The sequence below is a fragment of the Oncorhynchus kisutch genome, unplaced genomic scaffold, assembly GCF_002021735.2.
Source record: "Oncorhynchus kisutch isolate 150728-3 unplaced genomic scaffold, Okis_V2 Okis06b-Okis10b_hom, whole genome shotgun sequence".
NCBI classification, from domain to species: Eukaryota; Metazoa; Chordata; class Actinopteri; order Salmoniformes; family Salmonidae; genus Oncorhynchus; species Oncorhynchus kisutch.
In genome coordinates, this window is record NW_022261983.1 from 5964671 (window position 1) to 5990873 (window position 26203).

At 44.7% G+C, this 26203-nt stretch overlaps 1 protein-coding gene across 2 annotated transcripts; it reads right to left on the reverse strand.

Annotated features, from left to right (window-relative positions):
• Window positions 1-4832: 4832 nt before the first annotated feature.
• Window positions 4833-26203, reverse strand: tfap4 (transcription factor AP-4 (activating enhancer binding protein 4)). 2 transcript variants are annotated; one of them, XM_031814058.1, is made up of 7 exons: window positions 25769-26203; window positions 22715-22922; window positions 14996-15094; window positions 14470-14658; window positions 10676-10774; window positions 8898-9065; window positions 4833-8603 (listed from the first exon to the last, which is right to left on the reverse strand). In XM_031814058.1, the coding sequence occupies exons 1-7, from the start codon at window positions 25855-25857 to the stop codon at window positions 8451-8453; spliced, it is 1005 nt and encodes a 334-aa protein (XP_031669918.1). In that variant the 5' UTR covers window positions 25858-26203; the 3' UTR covers window positions 4833-8450. The 2 variants fall into 2 exon arrangements, with proteins under 2 accessions (XP_031669918.1, XP_031669919.1); XM_031814059.1 differs by having other exon boundaries at window positions 22757-22922; window positions 25769-26108.

Here is a 26203-nt window from a genome sequence, read left to right on the forward strand (position 1 = left end):
TTGCCTGTAATCCATGGCTTCTGGTTGGGGTATGTACGTAGTCACTGTGGGGACGACATCCTCAATGCACTTATTGATAAAGCCAGTGACTGATGTGATGTACTCCTCAATGCCATCGGAGGAATCCGATATATATACATATTCCAGTCTGTGCTAGAAAAACAGTCCTGTAGTTTAGCATCTGCTTCATCTGACCACTTTTTTATTGACTGAGTCACTGGTGCTTCCTGCTTTAATTTTTGCTTGTAAGCAGGAATCAGGAGGATAGAATTATGGTCAGACTTGCCAAATGGAGGGCGAGTGAGAGCTTTGTATGTGTCTCTGTGTGTTGTTTTTTTCCCTCTGGTTGCACATTTAACATGCTGATAGAAATGTAGTAAAACGGATTAAAGTTTCCCTGCATTAAAGTCCCTGGCTATCCCACACTACATTAATACCATAATTTACACAACAATGAAGAGGTTGTTTCTCCCCCTAAAACAAAGACACACAGCACACATCAGATGGAACGTACCATGTGTGGTGTAAAGTAGATCTCCACAGGTGGTTAGTTACTTACTTCACTGGTGTCGAGCTGCAGCAGGTGAACAACATTGTGAGTCTGTGGCTGGGGGTAGAGTTGGGAAGAGACAGGGGTCTAGCCATTCATGTAGGCAGGATACGTTCCTGTCCTGGCCCTGCAGTGCACTATAGTGCGGGTTGTTCTAAGAGGCACACTCTGGTTCCTCCCTGCAGTTCTTCCATAAATATAGTATCCAGAGACGATGACCTCCGACCCCAAAGAGAAGACTGGCTCTGGTTGCATGGATGGCCGTGACTGGAGAGGAGCTAAGCATGGTTAATTGACTGAACCTTGCTACTTAACTACCTCAACAAACTCGCAATTTCCCCATGTCCCTTCGGGCCATCTCTATGCCAGGATACTGTCCTTCTTATGGGTGACTTTTGTTCTCACCTCTCGGGGGTGTGTGATGTTTATGTTCTCCAGACTCAGATCTGTCTCGTTTACACATGGTCTGTACATTCTGTGCCTCCGCGACCATGTGCATGTGCTCCGCAACATCATCTCGGAACCTAATCAATCAATTCATGTTATTTGTTTGTTTCAAGACCAAACACGTCCATGGATCATTCTGGGGATACATTGGCCAAATATAAACAAAAACATTTTTGTTGTTGTATCCAAATAAAATGCAGATAATGGGGCTGGATCGACCACTAGGAACATCCATCTTCACCAGACCCTGGTCCCTGACAAGGAAACCACTGGACAAAATAAACTGTGGAAGACCAAGGAACACCTAGATGGAAGAACAGAAGTATTCATGGAAAGAAGCAAATAAAATGGTGGAGGTGGAGATCATTCATGGATGACCTCTGCTCACCATGGAATAAAACAGTTGAAGTCAAGTCTGTCACAAGAGACTAGCTCCAACTTCACAGTCTGGTACTATCATGTTTATTTATGTCGTGTTCCCCTGCTCAGACGTTGCATGCATCAACCAATGGTTGTGTGCCACGTCAGACTGTGCCGTCACGCACGAGATTGCTACAACATAAAATACCTATCCAGGCATTGTAAGTTCTGGCATGCTCCAGCAACGTCTGTGCAGAGAAACACAACCTTAGTCATTGTGAACATTCTCCACCTCCTGCTGTGTTGACTTGACACTACCCCAGTCTAGAATGTGCTGATTGTTTTGTGTGTATTCAGACCAGTGTGTATTTTGTGTGTATTCTAATGACCAGGAGTTTCCCTGACCATGTGACCTAGCAATCCAGGTACATGTTGAGACCCAGTCAGACCAGGTACATGTTGGGGCCCAGTCAGACCAGGTACATGTTGAGGCCCAGTCAGACCAGGTACATGTTGGGGCCCAGTCACATGTTGGGGCCCAGTCAGACCAGGTACATGTTGAGGCCCAGTCAGACCAGGTACATGTTGGGGCCCAGTCAGACCAGGTACATGTTGGGGCCCAGTCAGACCAGGTACATGTTGGGGCCCAGTCAGAACAGGTACATGTTGGGGCCCAGTCAGAACAGGTACATGTTGGGGCCCAGTCAGACCAGGTACATGTTGAGGCCCAGTCAGACCAGGTACATGTTGGGGCCCAGTCAGAACAGGTACATGTTGGGGCCCAATCAGACAAGGTACATGTTGGGGCCCAGTCAGACCAGGCACATGTTGGGGCCCAGTCAAACCAGGTATATGTTGGGGCCCAATCAGGCCAGATACATGTTGGGGCCCAGTCAGACCAGGTACATGTTGAGGTCCAATCAGGTCAAGTGATAAGAAAAACTCCTAGCCCTACCTAGAATATCTCTGAATAACAGAGCACCAGGATTGTGATCCAATTCCCTTTCAATTCCAGGAGGTAAACTAAATTCCAATTCCACATTTTCCTAATTGAATAACATTGAGAATAGGAATTTCAGTGTACTTCTTAAATTGAAATAGAATAGACTCCAATCCTGCAGAGCACTGATGTCAAAAGGTGTCCCTTGGTTTGAGAAATTGTAGTTTCAGAAACTTCTAGAGCTTCAATTATAGCTTGAGCAAACAATGGAGTCATTGAGAATCCTTTCTTTTGACAATCAAATCTGCCATTTGACAGCTGCTAATTTCCACCCAGACAGCATGGATAGTGCCTGTCATAACATGGCGAGTGTCACTATCCCTGCAGTACCATCATGGGGGCATGATTCAGAGTGGGTCTGGGCACCAGAACACTTACCATTCCAGAATTCCAATGGGACATTTTTGAATGGCGATCACATATCTAGTGTGAACCTGTGAGCTAGACAGGCCGAGAATGAACGAGTGAGGGAATGAGAGACAGAGAGACTGAAAATGAACACTGCATAGACACTGAAGTACTAGAGGACAGTGACATGCCACCTACTGGAGTCACTAGTGCTGCAAACTGTCACAGACGCCGATGGTGACAGTGGGCCATCTTTATTTAGCACCAGACCAGCCTGACTGTGGGTCTGCCCAGGGGACGGGCAGGGGGCTTCTGGCACGACAACCAATCACAAAAGGGGCACATGTACATAAACCAGAGAGCTGGAGTGAACCAACAGGAGTGAAGGAAGGAGAGCGAGAACCTGGGCCACGTTCAATAAAACCTGTTTCATGACTACAGAACGAGTGAGGGAATGAGAGACAGAGAGACTGAAAATGAACACTGCATAGACACTGAAGTACTAGAGGACAGTGACATGCCACCTACTGGAGTCACTAGTGCTGCAAACTGTCACAGACGCCGATGGTGACAGTGGGCCATCTTTATTTAGCACCAGACCAGCCTGACTGTGGGTCTGCCCAGGGGACGGGCAGGGGGCTTCTGGCACGACAACCAATCACAAAAGGGGCACATGTACATAAACCAGAGAGCTGGAGTGAACCAACAGGAGTGAAGGAAGGAGAGCGAGAACCTGGGCCACGTTCAATAAAACCTGTTTCATGACTAACCCTTTGCTATACTGGCTAGGCCACTCCAGGACCTTGAAATGCTTCTTACGAAGCCACTCCTTCGTTGCCCGGGCGGTGTGTTTGGGATCATTGTCATGCTGAAAGACCCAGCCACGTTTCATCTTCAATGCCCTTGCTGATGGAAGTAGGTTTTCACTCAAAATCTCACGACACACGGCCCCATTCATTCTTTCCTTTACACGTACAAACGAAGGAGTGGCTCTGCTGCCTGTGACTGGAACGAATTGCAAAAATCGCTGAAGTTGGAGACTTTTATCTCCCTCACCAACTTCAAACATCAGCTATCTGAGCAGCTAACCGATCGCTGCAGCTGTACATAGTCTATTGGTAAATAGCCCACCCTTTTTCACCTACCTCATCCCCATACTGTTTTTATTTATTTACTTTTCTGCTCTTTTGCACACCAATATCTCTACCTGTACATGACCATCTGATCATTCATCACTCCAGTGTTAATCTGCAAAATTGTAATTATTTGCCTACCTCCTCATGCCTTTTGCACACATTGTATATAGACTCCCCCTTTGGTTTCTACTGTGTTGACTTGTTAATTGTTTACTCCATGTGTAACTCTTTGTTGTCTGCTCACACTGCTATGCTTTATCTTGGCCAGGTCGCAGTTGCAAATGAGAACTTGTTCTCAACTAGCCTACCTGGTTAAATAAAGGTGAAAAAAAAAAATCGCCCTGGTCCCTTTGCAGAAAAACAGCCCCAAAGCATGATGTTTCCACCCCCATGCTTCACAGTAGGTATGGTGTTCTTTGGATGCAACTCAGCATTCTTTGTCCTCCAAACACAACGAGTTGAGTTTTTACCAAAAGTTCTATTTTGGTTTCATCTGACCATATGACATTCTCCCAATCTTCTTCTGGATCATCCAAATGCTCTCTAACAAACTTCAGACAGGCCTGGACATGTACTGGCTTAAACAGGGGGACACGTCTGGCACTGCAGGATTTGAGTCGGAGTGTGAGCCAGAAATCTTGCTTGTTTGTAGGTGGCCAAATATTTATGTCCACCATAATTTGCAAATAAATTCATTAAAAATCCTACAATGTGATTTTCTGGATTTTTTCCCCTAATTTTGTCTGTCATAGTTGAAGTGTACCTATGATGAAAATTACAGGCCTCTCATCTTTTTAAGTGGGAGAACTTGCACAATTGGTGGCTGACTAAATACTTTTTTGCCCCACTGTAACATCACCGGTGTCATAGAAATTGCGCTGCCGTAAAAATGTAATACATTTCAAATCAGATATGTAACAGTTAAACTGCTCTTAAATGCTACATGTGCAGGCTACACACAGTGATAGTGATAAACAGAAACGAGACCAACTTGTAAAAAATGAAGTACAAACTTTATTATTCTGTCTTTACAAAAGGCACAAGCCTCTTCTTTATCCACCCACAAGTTTCTTCTTAAAAAAACCTCTAAATATAATAGCTTCTCAACGACCGTGTGGACTGACTGTCCAACAAAACACAAGACAACAGATAAAGAGGAGCTGGGGAGGAGAGGAGGGCGTGAGTGACAGAGAGGGAAGACAGGATGAGAGTCTTGTGTTGACTACAGACAGACAAAGAGATGAGGGACAGACAGACATGGGACAGGGGTTGTATTCACTAGGGCACACCGTAGCAATGGAAAATTAAAACAACTGTTTCTTATTGGGCAAGGTCAGGTAGTATCTCCCTGTTTCAGTCCATTTTCTTCCGTTTGGTGCCTAATGAATACACCCAGGGTATATGACCGGGTCAGACACAGGGAAAGGGGGAAATACACAGCTGTGTGGTTTTAGTCTCACAACATATCAAGAGCTTCAGCCGAGGAGAGGCCCCCTTTCAGAAAAATAAGAGGAACCCCCTCCCATATATAGTACAGTAAGTGCTTTAGAACCGTAACCCCCCCCCCATTCACTGACCCCCTCCCTGACCCCTGCCCACCTCACAGGCAATCTGTTATGTATCTAACAGAGATATCGTATAGAAGATACACAAAACATCTATGGGACAGTGCTTGGCATCAGCAGAGAAAATGTTTGAACACAGGTACTGAAAAGGGCTACTAAGGACATAGCATAAAGCGTAACCAAACAAAAACAACATTTTGTTCAGCAATCAATAGGACTGGATCAGAGGACTGCCCCCACCGATCCAGATTATAAGGTTTATAGAGGGCACACCTCAAGAATCACTGACCATTTCCAAATAATGGAACTCAACATGGCTAAGTAGGTTTTTTTCCTGGGTGAACACAGTGGTTGCGTTCCAGGCTGACTACATTACAGTCGCACTGCATGCAGCAACCTATGGCTGCGTGCCACCTCACTGACTTTCCAGTCCGGCATCAGTTGGCGGTGTCATTTTGTGGTAAGCTGATACAAAAACACCTATCCAGGCATTGTGAGGTTCTGGCATGCGACTGCAATGAAGTGGCCTTGAACGTGGCCAGTGTGAATCCACTGTAAATACCAAGAAGGAAGGATAGGAGGGAGATGCGTCTCATCTGACCAGCAGTAAATGGACTCCCTCTACACTCAAAGGGAAGACATAAGGGACAATCAACAAATCAATACAATTTACCATCAAATCATTTTACATTAAAAACGATTCCTTTGCGATTGGCCGTATTGTGGCCAAAAATAACCTCAGACAAAATCGTTGCTTTTTGCTGTTGAAAAGTGCCAGTTAGAGATGCTAAAGGTACTGGTGGAATCTTCTGGAATGTCTAAAAACAATGCATCCACATCTCCTTTTGGAAACCGCAGCACACTAAAACAAAGCATAAGCCACCAAGTGTGTATTTATATTGGGAGGTTCTGGACATAAAGGTTTACAGTATCAATCCTATTGAACAGTGTTCAGGCTTTCTCTATATAGGTGTGGCCAGCCTCTACCTCTTTCTCACTCTGACTCCAGGGTTGAGTTAAGGCTGGCCTCACAGTGCCTACCCTGCACATTAGAAGCTGTGTTATGGCAAACCGCTGCCCCCCTCTCTCTCCACACACCCCAGGCAGCGTGTTATCCTGGGTGCAACCCAGATGGGCATATTCTAAATCATTTCTAGAAGTATTGTAAGGATCTGACAATCTGCACAGAATCTGGGTCTCTCGAACCCACCATGACTGTAGATGTGTGTCTGCATTCCCCCCTCACTCCACGGGATAGGAGAACCCCCAAAACAACAAGGTTTCAATCAGGTCAGCCTGGGAAAACTCAGGCTTTTGAAAAAGTGTCTGTGATCCCTGTAAAACCAAGTCATATCTGGGGCACAACAGAACCATCATAGACAGACTTTACAGAGAGAATGAAACACGCTGAAAAGCACAATAATAAAACCGGACAATAGCCAGGGATGCTAACTGGTCGGGGCACAAAGGAGACAAAACATTTGGTTTTGCACAGCGACACGCTAGAAATCTGTGGAAACCGCAAGAAAATGTGCCTATTTTCAGAGTGGGGTTGTCACAATATCAACATTTTACTAATGACGTGATACCAAGCCAAGTATCACGATGCCGAGTAGTATGCTGATACCAGAGATACCTGACCCCCCCCCCAGGACGCGTGTTCCTATTAGTGGAAACATAAAGTCAAATGCGCAGTCAACCAATATCATTGGCAGTTAAGGATCTAAACATCAGAGAGACGTTTCCAAAATTCAAGGACAAATGATGGGAGGAGCTTTATCAGATGATGGGAGGAGCTTTATCAGATCTGGGACCATTAATTGCACAGGGGGGTGTGTGTGTTCTCCTACGATATCAAACAGAGGCCTGTCCCAAATACAGGGCTTTCCTAACCCCGGACACAACCCACCTAATTATAGCGTGGAGCTAGATACACCAGCCTACCCTATGTGTACAACAGCAAAAACACACAAAGGGTTTTAAAACTCAAGACGTACCCATCGATTAGCTTATTCAACAAGCTAGATGCCAAAATGTCAGAAGCAACAGACAAAAGGGTGAATCGGTGTTACAGGTTTTCATCTGTACTACTAATTAGGGGAGAGTGTCGCCTATATAAATGTCTACTGGGAACCCAGCCCAGTAAACAGTGTGATGGCCCAAAAAGAGAAAGAGGGAACCAGAAGTGCACTCCTCCTCTTTCCATAGTAAGCTTAGCTTTAGCTTTGTCTCCTAACAGCACCACTGAAATGAACAGACCTCTGGCTGCGTCAATATGGGCCTTTTCTGTGTTGTCACGTTTCAGTTCAATCCCTGTGATTTATCGACCAGAGCCACTGAGCAGAACACAAGATCGACAACATGTTCTCTTACTAAGGAGCCAAAAGGTGTGTTGGAACTGATTCAGAATGTGTCTTTGAATGCTCACAGTGTCTCATCGCTCAGGGGAGATTCCCCTGGGTAGAAATATGGTGAAGAGATACAGGAAGTAGAAGATTTCTTGTAGAAATTATCTCTAGTATGGGGGGTGTGGGGTCACCTGGGACGGCTGTGCTGCTGGTTGGGGTACACCTGTCCTGTCCAGGCGCGCTCTCCTGCTCGCTGGGCAGAAGTTGCTTATTTGGTTTTGGAGAAGGTGAGAAAGAGTCTCCATTTGACAACTGAGCCAAGGGACCAGGCTGGACCTGGGTGTGACACTTCCATCCTCAGGCAGCCCTCTGGAGGAGCAAGACCCAGAGAGGGAGTGGGTTGAATGGGTGCTTCGTGACCGATTAGAAGGCTGCTGGCTGCTTGAGCTATGTGGATCTGTCAGGTCAACCCATCACCTTTCTACTGATGTTTTTTGTCCGGTTTGAGAAAAAGCAAGAAAGCAGAAAAGGGAGACAGAAAGAAGTGTGTGATTATCCAGCTACAGTAGACTATCCTAGTTCAGTGTGTGTGTGAGTCTGATCCGTCTATCCAACCTAATAAATGGCCATATAATCAGAGTATTGTGGGTGTTGTACAGGGCCCCCTCTCATGGCCCCTGTGTGTGATGGGAGGCCTCAGGGCAGTGAGCAGTCCTCTGGCCACTCGCTGTCGGACGCCGTGTCGGACCCCGCTGTGTCTGTGAGGGCGCGTCCCTGGGTGACGATCACCGCCCGGCGCTGCTCCTCCTCCCCCACCCTCTCCTGGATGCTCTCAATGTGCTGGATGGCCTGGAGATGGAGGGAGAGAGACAGATATGGAGGGAAGCAGAGAGAGAGTGAAAAACAGCAGTGGCAGACGCAGTGACTACACCACCATCTGGTGTTCACATGTGGAAATGCACTGACAATTACCACTTTTTATGGACACTTTCCATAGAACTACCAAGTGTTTTACAAACTGACAGAAGAAAAATATCTGCAACATACCAAAGATAACAGTTGCATAAATTCAGAGAGCGCACTTTTTTCTCCCTGGGTTTGATACAACTACAATTTCTCCACTAGTGTTCTTCTTTGGCTCACCTGCACAATGGTGTCCAGGTTCTGGCGAGACGTGGAGGCTGTGTTGATGACAGAGGCCGGGCCCATGGTTACCACGGTGACGTGATGGGGAGGCGGGGCTGGTGCGGGGGCTGGGACGATGACCGTGGGGTGGTGGGTGGGGGCGGGGGACGACCTGGGGGCCAGCACCTGGAGGGACAGGAGGATGAAGAGGTCACACAGATATACATTGTGCATGTTAGAAATTGACTACAGTAGAGTCAGACTACACAGAATTACAAATCACCTTGCATCCCAAATAACTACAGTGTATTCAGACCCCTTGACTTTTTCCACATTTCTGTTACGTTAAAGCCGTGTTCTAAAATGTATTACATTGTTCGCCCCCCCTCACCAATCTACACATAATACCCCATAATGACAAAGAAAAAACAGGTGCTTCAACAAAGCACTGAGTAAAGGGTCTGAATAGTTGTTTATTTTGAATATATAAAAACCTGTTTCGTTATGTCCTTATTGGATGTTGTGTGTAGATTGAGGAGTAAAATAATACATTTGATCCATTTCAGAATAAGGCTGTAACGTAACAAAATGTGGAAAAGGTCAAGGGGTCTGAATGCACTGTATTCATGGTATCAAGATGAGTGATTCTGCACATCTCCTTGCCCAAACCGATCCCCGAAAACACACTGGTTGACACTGGCACTCAGTGAATTTTTAGAAAGAGTAAGACATTTGGTTCAGTCATCCTAAAACGCCACATGATGACTAACAACAGATTCTATCCCAGCTTCATTATTTAATAACAACAAAACACACCAGCAGACTCATCTTCCCAACAGCCCTTTCCCAGGAGCCTCTGCTGCCCTCTGGTGGACAACAATACAACTACCATACACCTTACTGTGTTCCTCTCCAGCCTGAGCCCTAGTGACACTGTCATCATGCTGTTCCCTATTCAACCTGAGATGCCACCGTGAGGGAGGGAGAGACCGTCACCGCAGAGATGGGATTTCTAGGGCCATATAAAATGAACAAAATGCATCAGTGATTCGTATTTTCCTTCAACTTCCTGAAGAGGCAACAGCACAGGAACGCCCGTCTGTGTGCGCACGTTTGTCTACCACTTTGTGTAGCCGCTAGTGGTGATGCTAATGTCATGACAACCGTCTTCTGGTAGATAGAAATGGTTCCCAAAAACCTTATCTATTAAATGTCAACTAAAAAAGTGGCCTATATCATGATTATTTGCATCAATCGAGGGGACATCTGTTTTGTAAACTCTGCCATCAAAAGAGTGCTACAGAGACATTGCTACCCAAACAGTCTCTAGCTGGTGTGCAGCTCAATTAAAGGGTAACTACACCCCAAAATCAACCTTTTTCCACACCTCAAAAGTTGTCTCCTGGTCTATAAGTATTATTGTGGACTTACAACATCCAGTTGTGGCGTTTTTCTATTAAAAAGGTGTGATTTTGAAAGCAAAACAGAATCAGGAAAAAGCAATAACAACAACAATATGGGACTAGAATGATTTCCTCTCAAGGATGTGACTGAAACGTAGTGATCTGTGTGCCAGTAATGGAGAGTCGACCGTAAAGGTGTCAGAGCTGTTGACCGCGGTAAACCTTGAGCTCAGCTATATGTTACTCTCAGACGGGTGTTGTGTTGATGCATTTCCACTGTGGTGATTTAGAGTCTTCCTGACGCCTCTGGAGACAATAATGTATGTCACATCAGTAGTGTGTGTGTGTTGATATGCGAGTGTGATCGTATGTCTCTCAGTCTCTTTCTCTCACCTGTGGGCTGTGGGCTGGGGTGCTGGCTCTCTCCTGCTGCTCGGAGTGAGTTCCTAACACGTGTTCAGGCTGAGTACCACCAACCACAACACAGCAGACCTGAGTGGTTAACAGAGGTAGGACTCAGACTGGAGACAATAACACGGCCATTACTGAATATGCACCGTCATATCTATTATCTCTGCGCAACATTGCTAATGAGTATGGTCATTAAAGCCTTGGATTGGTCTTTATATACTGAACATAAATATAAACGCAACATGCAACAATTACTTTATTGAGTATAAGGAAATTGAGTATAAGGAAATCAGTCAATTGAGATAAATGAATTAGGCCCTAATTTATGGATTTCACATGACTGGGAATACAGATATACATCTGTTGGGGGAAAAAGAAGAGTCGTGAATTAGAAAACCAGTCAGTATCAGGTGTGACCACCATTTCCCTCATGCAGCGTGACACATCGCCTTCACATAGAGTTGCTCAGGCAGTTGATTGTAGCCTATGGAATGTTGCCCCACTCCTCTACAATGGCTGTGCGAAGTTGCTAGATATTGGCGGGAATTGGAACATGCTGTCGTACACGTCCACCCAGAGCATCCCAAACATGCTCAATGGGTGACACATCTGGTGAGTATGCGGCGAGTATGCGGGCCATAGAAGAACTGGCAGTTTCAGCTTCCAGGAATTGTGTACAGATCCTTGGGACATGAGGCTGTGTATTATCATGCTAAAACATGAGGTGCATTTTATAGACCTTCCCAATGATACTTTGCATTGGCATTCAAATAGACTGAATTTGACAGCCTACCAGTAGAGATGTTGGTGATGCAAGCACACTGATAAAGCCTGTCCATGTAGGCTACCAGTAGCATTAATCTCACCTTGTCCATGTAGGCTACCAGTAGCATTAATCTCACCTTGTCCATGTAGGCTACCAGTAGCATTAATCTCACCTTGTCCATGTAGGCTACCAGTAGCATTAATCTCACCTTGTCCATGTAGGCTACCAGGAGCATGAATCTCACCCTGTCCATGTAGGCTACCAGTAGCATTAATCTCACCTGTCCATGTAGGCTACCAGGAGCATGAATCTCACCCTGTCCATGTAGGCTAACAATAACATTAATCTCACCCTTTCATTTAGGCCACCAGTAGCATTAATCTCACCCTCGCTATGTAGGCTAACAGTAGCATTAATCTCACCCTCGCTATGTAGGCTAACAGTAGCATTAATCTCACCCTCGCTATGTAGGCTAACAGTAGCATTAATCTCACCCTCGCTATGTAGGCTAACAGTGGCATTAATCTCACCCTGTCCATGTAGGCTAACAATAACATTAATCTCACCCTTTCATTTAGGCCACCAGTAGCATTAATCTCACCCTCGCTATGTAGGCTAACAGTAGCATTAATCTCACCCTCGCTATGTAGGCTAACAGTAGCATTAATCTCACCCTCGCTATGTAGGCTAACAGTGGCATTAATCTCACCCATGCCATTTTGGACACCGATTATGGCCGATTACATTGCACTCAACGAGGACATTGCGTGGCAGGCTGACTACCTGTTACGTGACTGCAGCAAGAAGCCAAGGTAAGTTGCTCGCTAGCATTAAACTTATCTTATAAAATACAATCAATCTTAACATAGTAACTAGTTAACTACACATGGTTGATGATATTACTAGTTTATCTAGCTTGTCCTGCGTTGCATCTAATTAATGCGGTGCCTGTTAATTTATCATCGAATCACAGCCTACTTCACCAAATGGGTGATGATTTAACAAGCGCATTCGCGAAAAAAGCACTGTCGTTGCACCAATGTTACCTAACCATAAATATCGATGCCTTCCTTAAAATCATTTTTTATTTGACCTTTATTTAACCAGGCTAGTCAGTTAAGAACAAATTCTTATTTTCAATGACGGCCTAGGAACAGTGGGTTAACTGCCTGTTCAGGGGCAGAACGACAGATTTGTACCTTGTCAGCTCGGGGGTTTGAACTTGCAACCTTCCGGTTGCTACCCTGCCTCAATACACAAGTATATATTTTTAAACCTGCATATTTAGTTAATATTGCCTGCTAACACGAATTTAATTTTAACTAGGGAAATTGTGTCACTTCTCTTGTGTTCCGTGCAAGCAGAGTCCGGGTTTATGCAGCAGTTTGGGCCGCCTGGCTCGTTGCAAACTGTGTGAAGTCCATTTATTCCTAGCAAAGACCATAATTAACTTGCCAGAATTGTAAATAATTATGACATAACATTGAAGATTGTACAATGTAACAGCAATATTTAGACTTAGGGATGCCAAATTAACATGAATTTAATTTTAACTAGGGAGATTGTGTCACTTCTCTTGTGAAGTCCATTTATTCCTAACAAAGACCATAATTAACTTGCCAGAATTGTAACAGCAATATTTAGACTTAGGGATGCCAGAGAACACCAAGATTGGCAAATTCGCCACTGGCGCCCGGTGCTCTTCACAGATGAAAGCAGGTTCACACTGAGCACATGTGACAGACGTGACAGTCTGGAGACGCCGTGGAGAACGTTCTGCTGCCTGCAACATCCTCCAGCATGACCGGTTTGGCGATGGGTCAGTCATGGTGTGGGGTGGCATTTCTTTGGGGGGCCGCACAGCCCTCCATGTGCTCGCCAGAGGTAGCCTGACTGCCATTAGGTACCGAGATGAGATCCTCAGACCCCTTGTGAGACCATATGCTGGTGCGGTTGGCCCTGGGTTCCTCCTAATGCAAGACAATGCTAGACCTCATGTGGCTGGAGTGTGTCAGCAGTTCCTGCAAGAGGAAGGCATTGATGCTATGGACTGGCCCGCCCGTTCCCCAGACCTGAATCCAATTGAGCACATCTGGGACATCATGTCTCGCTCCATCCACCAACGCCACGTTGCACCACAGACTGTCCAGGAGTTGGCGGATGCTTTAGTCCAGGTCTGGGAGGAGATCCCTCAGGAGACCATCCGCCACCTCATCAGGAGCATGCCCAGGCGTTGTAGGGAGGTCATACAGGCACGTGGAGGCCACACACACTACTGAGCCTCATTTTGACTTGTTTTAAGAACATTACATCAAAGTTGGATCAGCCTGTAGTGTGGTTATCCACTTTAATTTTGAGTGTGACTCCAAATCCAGACGGGGTTGATAAATTTGATTTCCATTGATAATTTTTGTGTGATTTTGTTGTCAGCACATTCAACTATGTAAAGAAAAAAAGTATTTAATAAGAATATTTCATTCATTCAGATCTAGGATGTGTTATTTTAGTGTTCCCTTTATTTTTTTGAGCAGTGTATATATACAAATCGGCTGATTAATCGGTATCGGCTTTTTTGGTCCTCCAATATCGGTATCGGCATTGAAAAATCATAGTCGTCGACCTCTAGTTTTGTGTCATGTTTTTCAAACGAGAAAGCAACAACAAAAAACGGTTTCCTTTGTCCTGGAACCAAGTTGAAGTCAATATGCTGTTGACCTCAACAAACTAGCCTAACACCTATCAATTGAAACGCTGGGAAACTCTGGGACGCTGGGAAATCAAAATCATTGGATAATTATATTGGAGCAGGAGAGTTTATAAATAGCCTATTTTCAGGGACTTTTTAATGACCAAATTGAGGAAATGACTGATTTTCAACTCAAGGTTTTCCAGTAGTTGATTTTCTGAGCAAATTCAAGTACTTCAATCACTTGAAACAAACACGCTGTGAAAAACCCCTGAATACGGAGGTTCCTGACAATCACTAGTGGTTGTGTGTCTCTGTTCCTACCTCCTCCTGTCTCAAATGCTCCTCCAGCATCATGCGGACAGAGCGCTCCTTGTCCAGCTGCTGTCTCAGCTCCACCATCTCCCTCCGCAGGTCATCCGTCTTCTCCTCCTCCAAAATGTCTGGGGAACCGATCCCTTCATCCTTCTCCTCCGCCCCGCGCCTCCTCTTTGGGGAGGAGCCGCTGAACTCCTGTTGGAGCAAGAGAGGGAGCGGAGGGAGAGTAAGTCATGGAGGACTAAGATAGGGTTGATTTGGACTACGACGAGTGATTCCTTCCATTGTAGTGTGTTTGATGAACAGTCTATGAACTAAGGAATGGACACAGGAAAGTAAACTGAATTTTAAGTGCTGAGAATAGTAGAACATTTCTCATCTACTGAGGCTAGATTACTATTGTTAAAAAAAAAAGTAATGATTCTGAGCACAGTAGTGTGTCTAGAGAGCCACGTGCTGGTAGGAACAACTGCGTATCTAAACTTAATGGGGGGGTGCACACTAGTGACACCAAATGATGACGGTGTCTCACCTGAATGAAGCGTTTGAGCTGGCTGTTCTGTTGCAGTAGCCGTGTCTTCTCCTGCTCCAGAGCGAAGATGTACTCTGCTGTCTGCTGCAAGATGGCCGCCTGTAGAGGAGTGAACACTGTTATAACTACGACAAAATGTTACATAGCAGTAACAAGAGCCTCTTGGCTGGTGCTGTAGCAGCAACTAGAGCCTCTTGACTGGTGCTGTAGCAGCAACTAGAGCCTCTTGACTGGTGCTGTAGCAGCAACTAGAGCCTCTTGACTGGTGCTGTAGCAGCAACTAGAGCCTCTTGACTGGTGCTGTAGCAGCAACTAGAGCCTCTTGGCTGGTGCTGTAGCAGCAACTAGAGCCTCTTGACTGGTGCTGTAGCAGCAACTAGAGCCTCTTGACTGGTGCTGTAGCAGCAACTAGAGCCTCTTGACTGGTGCTGTAGCAGCAACAAGAGCCTCTTGACTGGTGCTGTAGAAGCAACTAGAGCCTCTTGACTGGTGCTGTAGCAGCAACTAGAGCCTCTTGACTGGTGCTGTAGCAGCAACTAGAGCCTCTTGACTGGTGCTGTAGCAGCAACTAGAGCCTGTACAACTTCAAAGGGAAGACTTGTCTATCAACTTATCAGTAGGTGTTACAGGTCTGCTTGAAAGTTAGTGAGCCCCTTGTTCAATTACAGATGTTTAGTTTTTACCATCAAATCTTCATTTAATCAGAACCAGTCTTTTTGATCTGACATAACAGGTTTATATTTACCAATACCATATGTTGGTGTAGAGGAAATTATGCTTGTAGTAGAAAAACAACATTAAAAAGGAATTAGTGCAGGTGCAAAAATAAGTGAACCACAAGTTGCATTGGTTAAATCAAGTAGGTATGTAGAATCAGGTGGGTAAAATAATTTGGTACCAAATGACCCAATCAAAGGAGAGATCGTTAGGAAAGAGTTTGGGCGGGACTCTGACAAATAGAGATAAGAAACCTGGTCAGTTTGGTGTTACCCAACCAGGTGAAGGCAAAGCACGCCATGCTGAGAGGAAAGCAGATCTCAGAGGAAATCAGGACGTGGGTATTGAGAGGACATCAGGACGTGGGTATTGAGAGGACATCAGGACGTGGGTATTGAGAGGACATCAGGACGTGGGTATTGCGAGGACATCAGGACGTGGGTATTGAGAGGACATCAGGACGTGGGTATTGAGAGGACAGGATGTGGGTATTGAGAGGACATCAGGACGTGGGTATTGAGAGGACATCAGGACGTGGGTATTGAGAGGACATCAGGACGTGGGTATTGAGAGGACATCAGGACGTGGGTATTGAGAGGACATCAGGACGTGGGTATTGAGAGGACATCAGGACGTGGGTATTGAGAGGACATCAGGACGTGGGTATTGAGAGGACATCAGTCGGGGGAAGGTTATAAAATCATCTCAAAAAGATGTGAGCTCCATCAGTCCACTGTTTACAAACGGAGAGCATTTAACATGACAGCAACTCGGCCTTGAAGTGGACACCCTTCCAAAATATCCCCAAGAGCCACAAGAACAATAATAACTCTGGTAAAAACCAACCCAAACATAACTAGAGATCTATATCTAGAGATTTGCAGACCTCCCTTGCTGCATCTCAGGTAACTGTGCTTCAACAATAAGAAGAACACTGAATCCAAATGCCATTCATGGGAGGGTTGCTAGGAAGAAGCCTCTGCTGTCAAAAAAGAACCAAACTGCCCGTCTTAACTTTGCCAGAGACCACCTGGACAAACCTGAAGGTTTCTGGAAGTCTATTCTCTGGACCGATGAGTCTAAAATGGACCTTTTTGGTCACAATCAACACTGCTATGTTTGGTGAAAACCCAACACTGTCTACCACCAAAATAACCTTATCCCAACGTCAAGCATGGTGATGGGAATGTCAAGATCTGGGGCTGCTTTTACTCCTCTGAACCGGGACAACTCCACATCACTAAGGGAACCATGAATTCTGAGGTAAACCAGGAGATTCTTGAACAGAACGTCATGCCATCAGTCAAGGAGCTAAAGCTGGGCCGAAAGTGGGTTTTCCAACAAGACAAAGACCCAAAGCATTAAAGCAAATCTACCAAGTAATAGCTCAGGGGAAAGAAGATTTGTGTTTTGGATTGGCCAAGTCCTGATCTAAATCCAACCGAGATGCTGTGGCAGGACCTGAAGCGGGCAGGTCATGCCAGACACCCCTCAAACCTCACTCAATTGGCTGAGTTCTGTAAGAAGGAATGGGCAAAAATCCCTCAAAACAGACGTCAGAGACTGATCACTGGCTATAGGAGACAGTTACTCCAAGTTATCGCTGCTAATAACTATTGACTGAAGGGGCTCACATATTTGAGCACACATCAAATCTGAGTTTCTGTTAAATAAACCACTTTTGTTAAATAAACAATGAAAATATATATATTTTTTGTTTCTGTCATTTACCTGGAATGTCTGTATTACGAAATGGGGTTAAAAATGGGGTTAATATGTTTATTTTAATATTTTATAGCAAAATAAATAACCAGCCTGTAGGGTTCACATTCTTTCAAGCAGCACTGTACATATCTAGAATCATATGTACTGGGAGTTGAACAGACATGGCAATATCCCCATCTGTCTGTCTGATCTCTATAGACTGTAACCTACTGTCTCACTATCCCTGTCTGATCTCTCTAGACGAACCTACTAACCCAATCTCCCTGTCTGATCTCTATAGACTGTAACCTACTGTCCCACTATCCCTGTCTGATCTCTCTAGACAAACCTACTAACCCAATCTCCCTGTCTGACTGATCTCTATAGACTTTAACCTACTGTCCCACTATCCCTGTCTGATCTCTCTAGACGAACATACTAACCCAATCTCCCTGTCTGTCTGGCTGATCTCAATAACTTTAACCTACTGTCTCACTATCCCTGTCTGATCTCTCTAGACGAACCCACGAACCCAATCTCCCTGTCTGATCTCTATAGACTGTAACCTACTGTCTCACTATCCCTGTCTGATCTCTCTAGACGAACCTACTAACCCAATCTCCCTGTCTGTCTGGCTGATCTCTATAACTTTAACCTACTGTCTCACTATCCCTGTCTGATCTCTCTAGACGAACCCACTAACCCAATATCCCTGTCTGTGTGACTAATCTTTCGACTTGAACCTACTATCCCACTATACCTGTCTGACTGATCTCGCTAGACTTGAACCTAGTATCTTAATCTCTCTGTCTGTCTGTCTGACTGATCTCTCTAGACTGGAACCTAGTATCTTAATCTCTCTGTCTGTCTGACGGATCTCTCTAGACTGGAACCTGGTATCTTAATCTCTCTGTCTGTCTGACTGATCTCTCTAGACTTGAACCTAGTATCTTAATCTCCCTGTCTGTCTGACTGATCTCTCTAGACTGGAACCTAGTATCTTAATCTCCCTGTCTGTCTGTCTGACGGATCTCTCTAGACTGGAACCTGGTATCTTAATCTCTCTGTCTGTCTGACTGATCTCTCTAGACTTGAACCTAGTATCTTAATCTCCCTGTCTGTCTGACTGATCTCTCTAGACTGGAACCTAGTATCTTAATCTCCCTGTCTGTCTGACTGACTGATCTCTCTAGACTGGAACCTAGTATCTTAATCTCTCTGTCTGTCTGACTGATCTCTCTAGACCAGGTGTTCCCAAACGGGGGTACGCCAAATAAAAATGTGATTCACATGTATAAAAATGTTGACCAATTTCCCCCCCACATTTTCAAACAGCCCATTTTCCACCGGGGCTATACATTTAGCTGAGGATTTCTCTCTCTTCCGAGTAGCCTCGCTTCACTGCCAAAAATAAAATTAAGCCATCAGTGAAATAACAACACAATGTAAAATACAGGTAGCCTAGTCAAATAATTAACATCCAATCACATTAACCGTTTACTCTCTCGCGGGAATTAAACTAACGGTCTGTATTTAGCCAAAAGTAGCCGATGCACATTCCGTTTGCTCGAAACGGATAAATGGTTTAAAAAAAGTAAGGCCTGCGTCCATAGAGACACATACCAGCTCTACTGGTAGTACTGCTACTACCAGCAGTACTACACCTGCACCTGTTGACGACAAGCTGTTCTGCTTCCACGGGCACATCCAATGCTAGCATCAGTCATTCTACATTTGTTGTAGCCCAGCTAGCATGGACACAGACAGTTGTGAATCTGATGCAGACGAAAAGCTACTGACTCCTTACCCGGGAAAGCACCGAACAACAGACAGGCACATTGGACCATCGAACTACATTGATTTGGGGTTCACTTAAATTGGGAGTAGTGCCTTTCCTCAGCCACAGTGTGTTATATGTGATAAAGTATCTCACAACTCGATGAAACCTTCAATCTTGCGCAGACATTTAGAAACAAAACATGTCAATTTGAAAAATAAGCCACAGCAGTTTTTTGAGCTAGAATAGACAACTTTTGAGTAGTAAGACATGTATAAAAGCAACTGATACCATTAATTAGAAGGGGCTAGAAGCGTCTTATATGGTGAGCTACCGAGTGGCTAGCACAGGCAAGCCCCAGACTATTGTAGAGGACTTAATTATTCCTGCTGCGCGGATATGGCTGGGACAATGCTGTGGGAAAAGGCCAAAAAAACGATACAGACAATGTCTTCATCAAACAACACTGTTTCACAATGCATCAGTGACATGGCAGATGTTTTGAAACAATCACTGCTTCGCAAACACGCCAGTGAATTCTATGCGTTACAGCTGGATGAGTCAACAGATGTGGAGGGCCTGGCACAGCTCCTGGTCTGTTACATTTATGGGGAGTCAATTAAGGAAGACATCCTCTTCTGCAAACCACTGGAAACCAGGACAACAGGAGAGGATATGTTTAAAGTACTGGACATCTTTGTGACATCTAATGGACTTTGGTGGTCAAGATGTGTTGGTATCTGTACTGATGGTGCAAAAGCCATGACAGGGAGACATAGTGGAGTGATAACACACGTGCAAGCAGTTGCTCCCGACGCCACTTGGGTACATTGCAGCATCCACCGAGAGGCTCTTGCTGCCAAGGGAATAACTGACAGCTTGAAAGACGTTTTGGACACTACAGTGAAAATGGTTAACTTCATTAAAGCAAGGCCCCTGAACTCTCGTGTATTTTCTGCATTATGCATTGATATGGGCAGCGACCATGTAACACTTTTACAACATACAGAAGTGTGCTGGTTATCAAGGGGCAAAGTATTGACACTTTTTTAATAGAGAGACGAGCTTAAAGTTTTCTTTACTGACCATAATAGTCACTTGTCTGACTGCTTGCATGATGACGAGTTTCTCACACGACTGGCCTATCTGGGTGACGTTTTTTCTCGCCTGAATGATCTGAATCTAGGATTACAGGGAATCTACGCAACTATGTTCAAAGTGCGGGAGAAAAATGAGGCTATGATTAAGAAGTTGGAGCTCTTCTCTGTCTGCATTAACAAGGACAACACACAGGTCTTTCCATCATCGTATGATTTTTTGTTTGCAAATGAACTCAAGCTTACGGACAATGTCAAATGTGATATAGCGAAGCACCTGAGTGAGTTGGGTGAGCAATTACGCAGGTACTTTCCTGAAACGGATGACACAAACAACTGGATTCGTTATCCCTTTCATGCCATGCCTCCAGTCCACTTACCAATATCTGAACAAAAGAGCCTCAACGAAATTGCAACAAGCGGTTCTATGAAAATGTAATTTAATCAGAAGCCAATGCTAGATTTCTGGATTGGGCTGCGCTCAGAGTATCGCCAAGCCAGGAGTCGCTCTGTTAGAACACCGATGCCCTTTGCAACCACGTACCTATGTGAGAGTGGATTCTTGGCCCTCACTGGCATGAAAACTAAATACAGGCACAGACTGTGTGTGGGAAATTATTTAAGGCTGACTCTCTCTAATACAACCCAACATTGCAGAGTTATGTGCATCCTTCAAGAACACCCTTCCCAACCTGTGGTGAGTTATTCACACCCTTCTCATTAACCTGTGGTGAGTTATTCACACCCTTCTCATTAACCTGTGGTGAGTTATTCACACCCTTCTCATTAACCTGTGGTGAGTTATTCACACCCTTCTCATTAACCTGTGGTGAGTTATTCACACCCTTCTCATTAACCTGTGGTGAGTTATTCACACCCTTCCCAACCTGTGGTGAGTTATTCACACCCTTCCCATTAACCTGTGGTGAGTTATTCACACCCTTCTCATTAACCTGTGGTGAGTTATTCACACCCTTCCCAACCTGTGGTGAGTTATTCACACCCTTCCCAACCTGTGGTGAGTTATTCACACCCTTCCCAACCTGTGGTGAGTTATTCACACCCTTCCCAACCTGTGGTGAGTTATTCACACCCTTCCCAACCTGTGGTGAGTTATTCACACCCTTCCCAACCTGTGGTGAGTTATTCACACCCTTCCCAACCTGTGGTGAGTTATTCACACCCTTCCCAACCTGTGGTGAGTTATTCACACCCTTCCCAACCTGTGGTGAGTTATTCACACCCTTCCCAACCTGTGGTGAGTTATTCACAATTTCCAATGAACAAAAAATATTTGATATGTAAGATGGCTAAATAAAGAGCAAAATGATTGATTATTATTATATTATTATTTGTGCGCTGGTCCTATAAGAGTTATTTGCCACTTCCCACGAGCCGGGTTGTGACAAAAACCCACACTCATTCGTATGTTTAATAAACGCATTGTATAGTGCGTGTGTGTGTGATGAAAAAAAATAACATTTGAGAGTGTGCTGACCCTGGTGCTAAACAGCTGGAGGTTGACTGTTTGAAGGGGTATGGGACTATAAAAAGTTTGGGAACCACTGTTCTAGACTTTAACCTACTAACCCAATATCCCTCTCTGTCTGATCTCTCTAGACTAACCTACTAACCCAATATCCCTGTCTGTCTGATCTATCTAGACTAACCTACTAACCCAATATCCCTGTCTGTCTGTCTGATCTATCTAGACTAACCTACTAACCCAATATCCCTGTCTGTCTGATCTCTCTAGACTAACCTACTAACCCAATATCCCTGTCTGTCTGATCTATCTAGACTAACCTACTAACCCAATATCCCTGTCTGTCTGATCTCTCTAGACTAACCTACTAACCCAATATCCCTGTGTGTCTGATCTCTCTAGACTAACCTACTAACCCAATATCCATGTCCGCCTGATCTCTCTAGACTAACCTACTAACCCAATCTCCATGTCTGTCTGATCTCTCTAGACTAACCTACTAACCCAATATCCCTGTCTGTCTGATCTCTCTAGACTAACCCACTAACCCAATATCCCTATCTGTCTGATCTCTCTAGAATAACCTACTAACCCAATATCCCTGTCTGTCTGATCTCTCTAGAATAACCTACTAACCCAATATCCCTGTCTGTCTGATCTCTCTAGAATAACCTACTAACCCAATATCCCTGTCCGTCTGATCTCTCTAGACTAACCTACTAACCCAATCTCCATGTCTGTATGATCTCGCTCTCCAACTCCCTCCTATCTGACCTTGCTAAATGTGCCCCCTCCATTTCCTTCTCTCGCTGACCACAATGTATGGTGGACTTTTCTGCCTTTATTGTGTCCTCTTATAATTTCACTAATGCATGTTGTAGTTTGCTACGCGGTTTTAATTTGTTATTGTGTAATAAACAAGTCAAAGTCTGACCTACCTTGCTGAGCTTCTCTCCCTTCCTTTCCTCCCTCGGACCCACCTTGCTGAGCTTCTCTCCATCGCTGTGGGGGATGAGCGTCTTGAGCGATTGGAAGCCGGAGTTGATGCTCTGCATGCGCCGCCGCTCGTTGCTGTTGGCGATCTCCCGGCGGATTCGCCGCTCCTGGTCGCGCGCCGTCTCAGGGGTCAGAGGAATGTTTGCCAGGCTGGGGGGGGGAAAGAGGTCATAAGGTTACACAATAGGGGTCAAAGGTCCACAGAGTAGATATCAAGCGAGATCTTCAAGTTGACCTCTATTGGTCAGTTTTGAATGGAGTATGAACTCAAAACATGAATGAACCTACTGTGAGCAACAGCACAGCTACGTATGAACTATCAAAACATGAATGAACCTACTGTGAGCAACAGCACAGCTATGTATGAACTATCAAAACATGAATGAACCTACTGTGAGCAACAGCACAGCTATGTATGAACTATCAAAACATGAATGAACCTACTGTGAGCAACAGCACAGCTACGTATGAATTCAAAACATGAATGAACCTACTGTGAGCAACAGCACAGCTATGTATGAACTATCAAAACATGAATGAACCTACTGTGAGCAACAGCACAGCTACGTATGAACTATCAAAACAAGACAGAAAACAAAGCTTTGTTGAGCTTCAAAACAGAACCGTTGTGATGGTCAATTTCAATGCTAAAAATACAGTAACAACCATGTCATGGGCCATGCTTCCTACTACCAAGCTGACTGTGCCCTGGGAAAACAGCATGAAAGTGCAGAACAGGCTTTGATGCTGTTTTCTTATAACACCCTAGCAGACGCTTCAAGTGGCCCACTGCACAACACAATGCTGACGTTCCTGCTAGAACCCCTGGCCAAACCCCATTGTTTCAGACCTCTGAACCCACGGAACACAGCCTGTGAGAATTCCAACCATAAAAGCGTTTGTCATCCTGATTTATTATTTTATTTTTTTATTTCACCTTTATTTAACCAGGTAGGCTAGTTGAGAACACCTTTATTTAACCAGGTAGGCTAGTTGAGAACACCTTTATTTAACCAGGTAGGCTAGTTGAGAACAAGTTCTCATTTGCAACTGCGACCTGGCCAAGATAAAGCATAGCAGTGTGAGCATACAACAAAGAGTTACACATGGAGTAAACAATTAACAAGTCAATAACACAGTAGAAAACAAAGGGGGGGTCTATATACAATGTGTGCAAAAGGCATGAGGAGGTAGGCAAATAATTACAATTTTGCAGATTAACACTGGAGTGATAAATGATCAGATGGTCATGTACAGGTAGAGATATAGGTGTGCAGAAGAGCAGAAAAGTAAATAAATAAAAACAGCATGGGGATGAGGTAGGTGAAAAGGGTGGGCTATTTACCAATAGACTATGTACAGCTGCAGCGATCGGTTAGCTGCTCAGATAGCTGATGTTTGAAGTTGGTGAGGGAGATAAAAGTCTCCAACTTCAGCATGGCTCCCACACAGATTCCATTTGGGATGGGAAATGTCTAATTGAACTTCCACATCCTCTGTATCTAATGGGAGTATCACTGGGAAGCTTTCTAGTAGCAAGGCTCTTATCAGTAGTGACTCAGCTGCCTCAGAGCAAACACAGGGAACAATTGTGCAGACACAGATGGGGAGAGAGACCGTGTCTGCTGTTTCCTTACAACCCAGAAACCAGCCAGCAAACACAGCCTCTGCCAAATCACGACTGGGTGGTAGCGAATAGTGAACCCAGTCACAAATACAACCACCATAGCTTGACAGACTAGGAACAGTATATTAGATGAGTTGCTTTAAACAGAGTCCCCAAATTATAGCAACATTAACATAATAAACATTCAAGTATTATCATAATAAATACACATTTGTAAGTGAGAAATAATGTTTGACAATGTATTATGGCCAAATGTGCACATCAAAGACTAGAATTGAGTGTTGCTTGGACAATTTTATGCAAAATCCTACAATCGGATTTTTACACAATTCGAAAATAGAACTACATGTCCCAGACCACGTGCGCAGACCACACTTTATCCTTCATCTCCGCCTCCCTGTCTACTAAAGGTTGCAAATGCATCGACTGGCCTTCCACTATACACACCCCCTAATTAAAAAGACCACTACTAATTTCTCAATCGGTTGCGGAATGCCTCGCGGCGAAACAATCAATTTCATACGGTCCAATCTGTTTTAGAATGCATCGAGCGGCCACACTGCTGCGTTCAAAACCTCTCATCGAGTCATCCGCCATTACAACAATGCGACTGCTTCCTCTACAAGCGGCGGCATTGCTGAGCTGCGGGAGAAAAGACGCAGTGCATACCGTACCAGAGTGCACCAAAATGTGGCCAAGAATACCAGCGAAACTGTGATTTCGTTGCACAAATGAGATTACTTAAACTTTCACCGTGAATTTGACATAAATTATCCGGAAATGTGAAGTTACTGGAGGGAAGACTACGACAGATCCCTCACCACTTTAGCACAAGCATGGCCGCACTGCCCACAATAACTTCAGCGCGCTCCCCAACGAACTGAGCAAACAGTACCCCCTAGGACGTGAACGAAACATTCATAACAAAAAGGTGCGACACCTTTGTTATACATGTACTACCTCTCTTGCTCATATGTAAATTAGTATACTTATCCAAAACATAACGTAACCGTTGGGAAAATATCAAAATAGCCAGGGATCTCTCGGAACAGAGTAGCGGCGTGGTGTGCATGTAACCACGTGGGGTATGTTTGTTAGCTACTAAATGTCTAGATTTAGCTAAAGTAACGGGACAATTAAGCTACATATGAATGTACTGAATCGTCTTCTACCTAATATGAGTACTTAATCGATATTCAATAAAGGTAATTGTCTCGCTCTTTGACAGTGGGTCGTGTACAGTACACAATAACATGCAGATCAAATCAAGCATGTTGCCACGCCACAGTCGCTAAATGCGCACCACCAGCAGAGATAAACAAATTGTTATCGTATACAATAAGGCGAAATAGTAAAAGTGCACACACACCTACAAAGACCCCCAATCACTTCCTTCTCCGTTTTCCTAAAATGTTGCAAGGAGGGCACCTTCTGTGCTGGTACCATGAAATACTCCATGCTTTCCTCTCCAGTTGTGTGTCCCCCGGTTCAAATGAATTAACGCACAAAATATGTTCCAGTTTCAGGTGCAAATTCCCTTGCTCATAAATCTAGAATAATTTCATAATTCGGAAAATTCCTTATGTAGTAGGAGAGCAGTCGGAGTTCCAAACGTTACTCTACTTCCAGCTGATAGGGTTCCCTCGTTGTGTGGCGCTCTCAATCTCTCTCTCTCTTTCCTTCTGCATGTACGTGTATGTGTGTAGTTGCAGCTGATCGGATGTCTTTCAAGGCGGGAAACAGCTGGTAGGAATCACACAGCACTACCAAAAGCCTCCTTCCGCGGACAGAGGGACTGCATCAT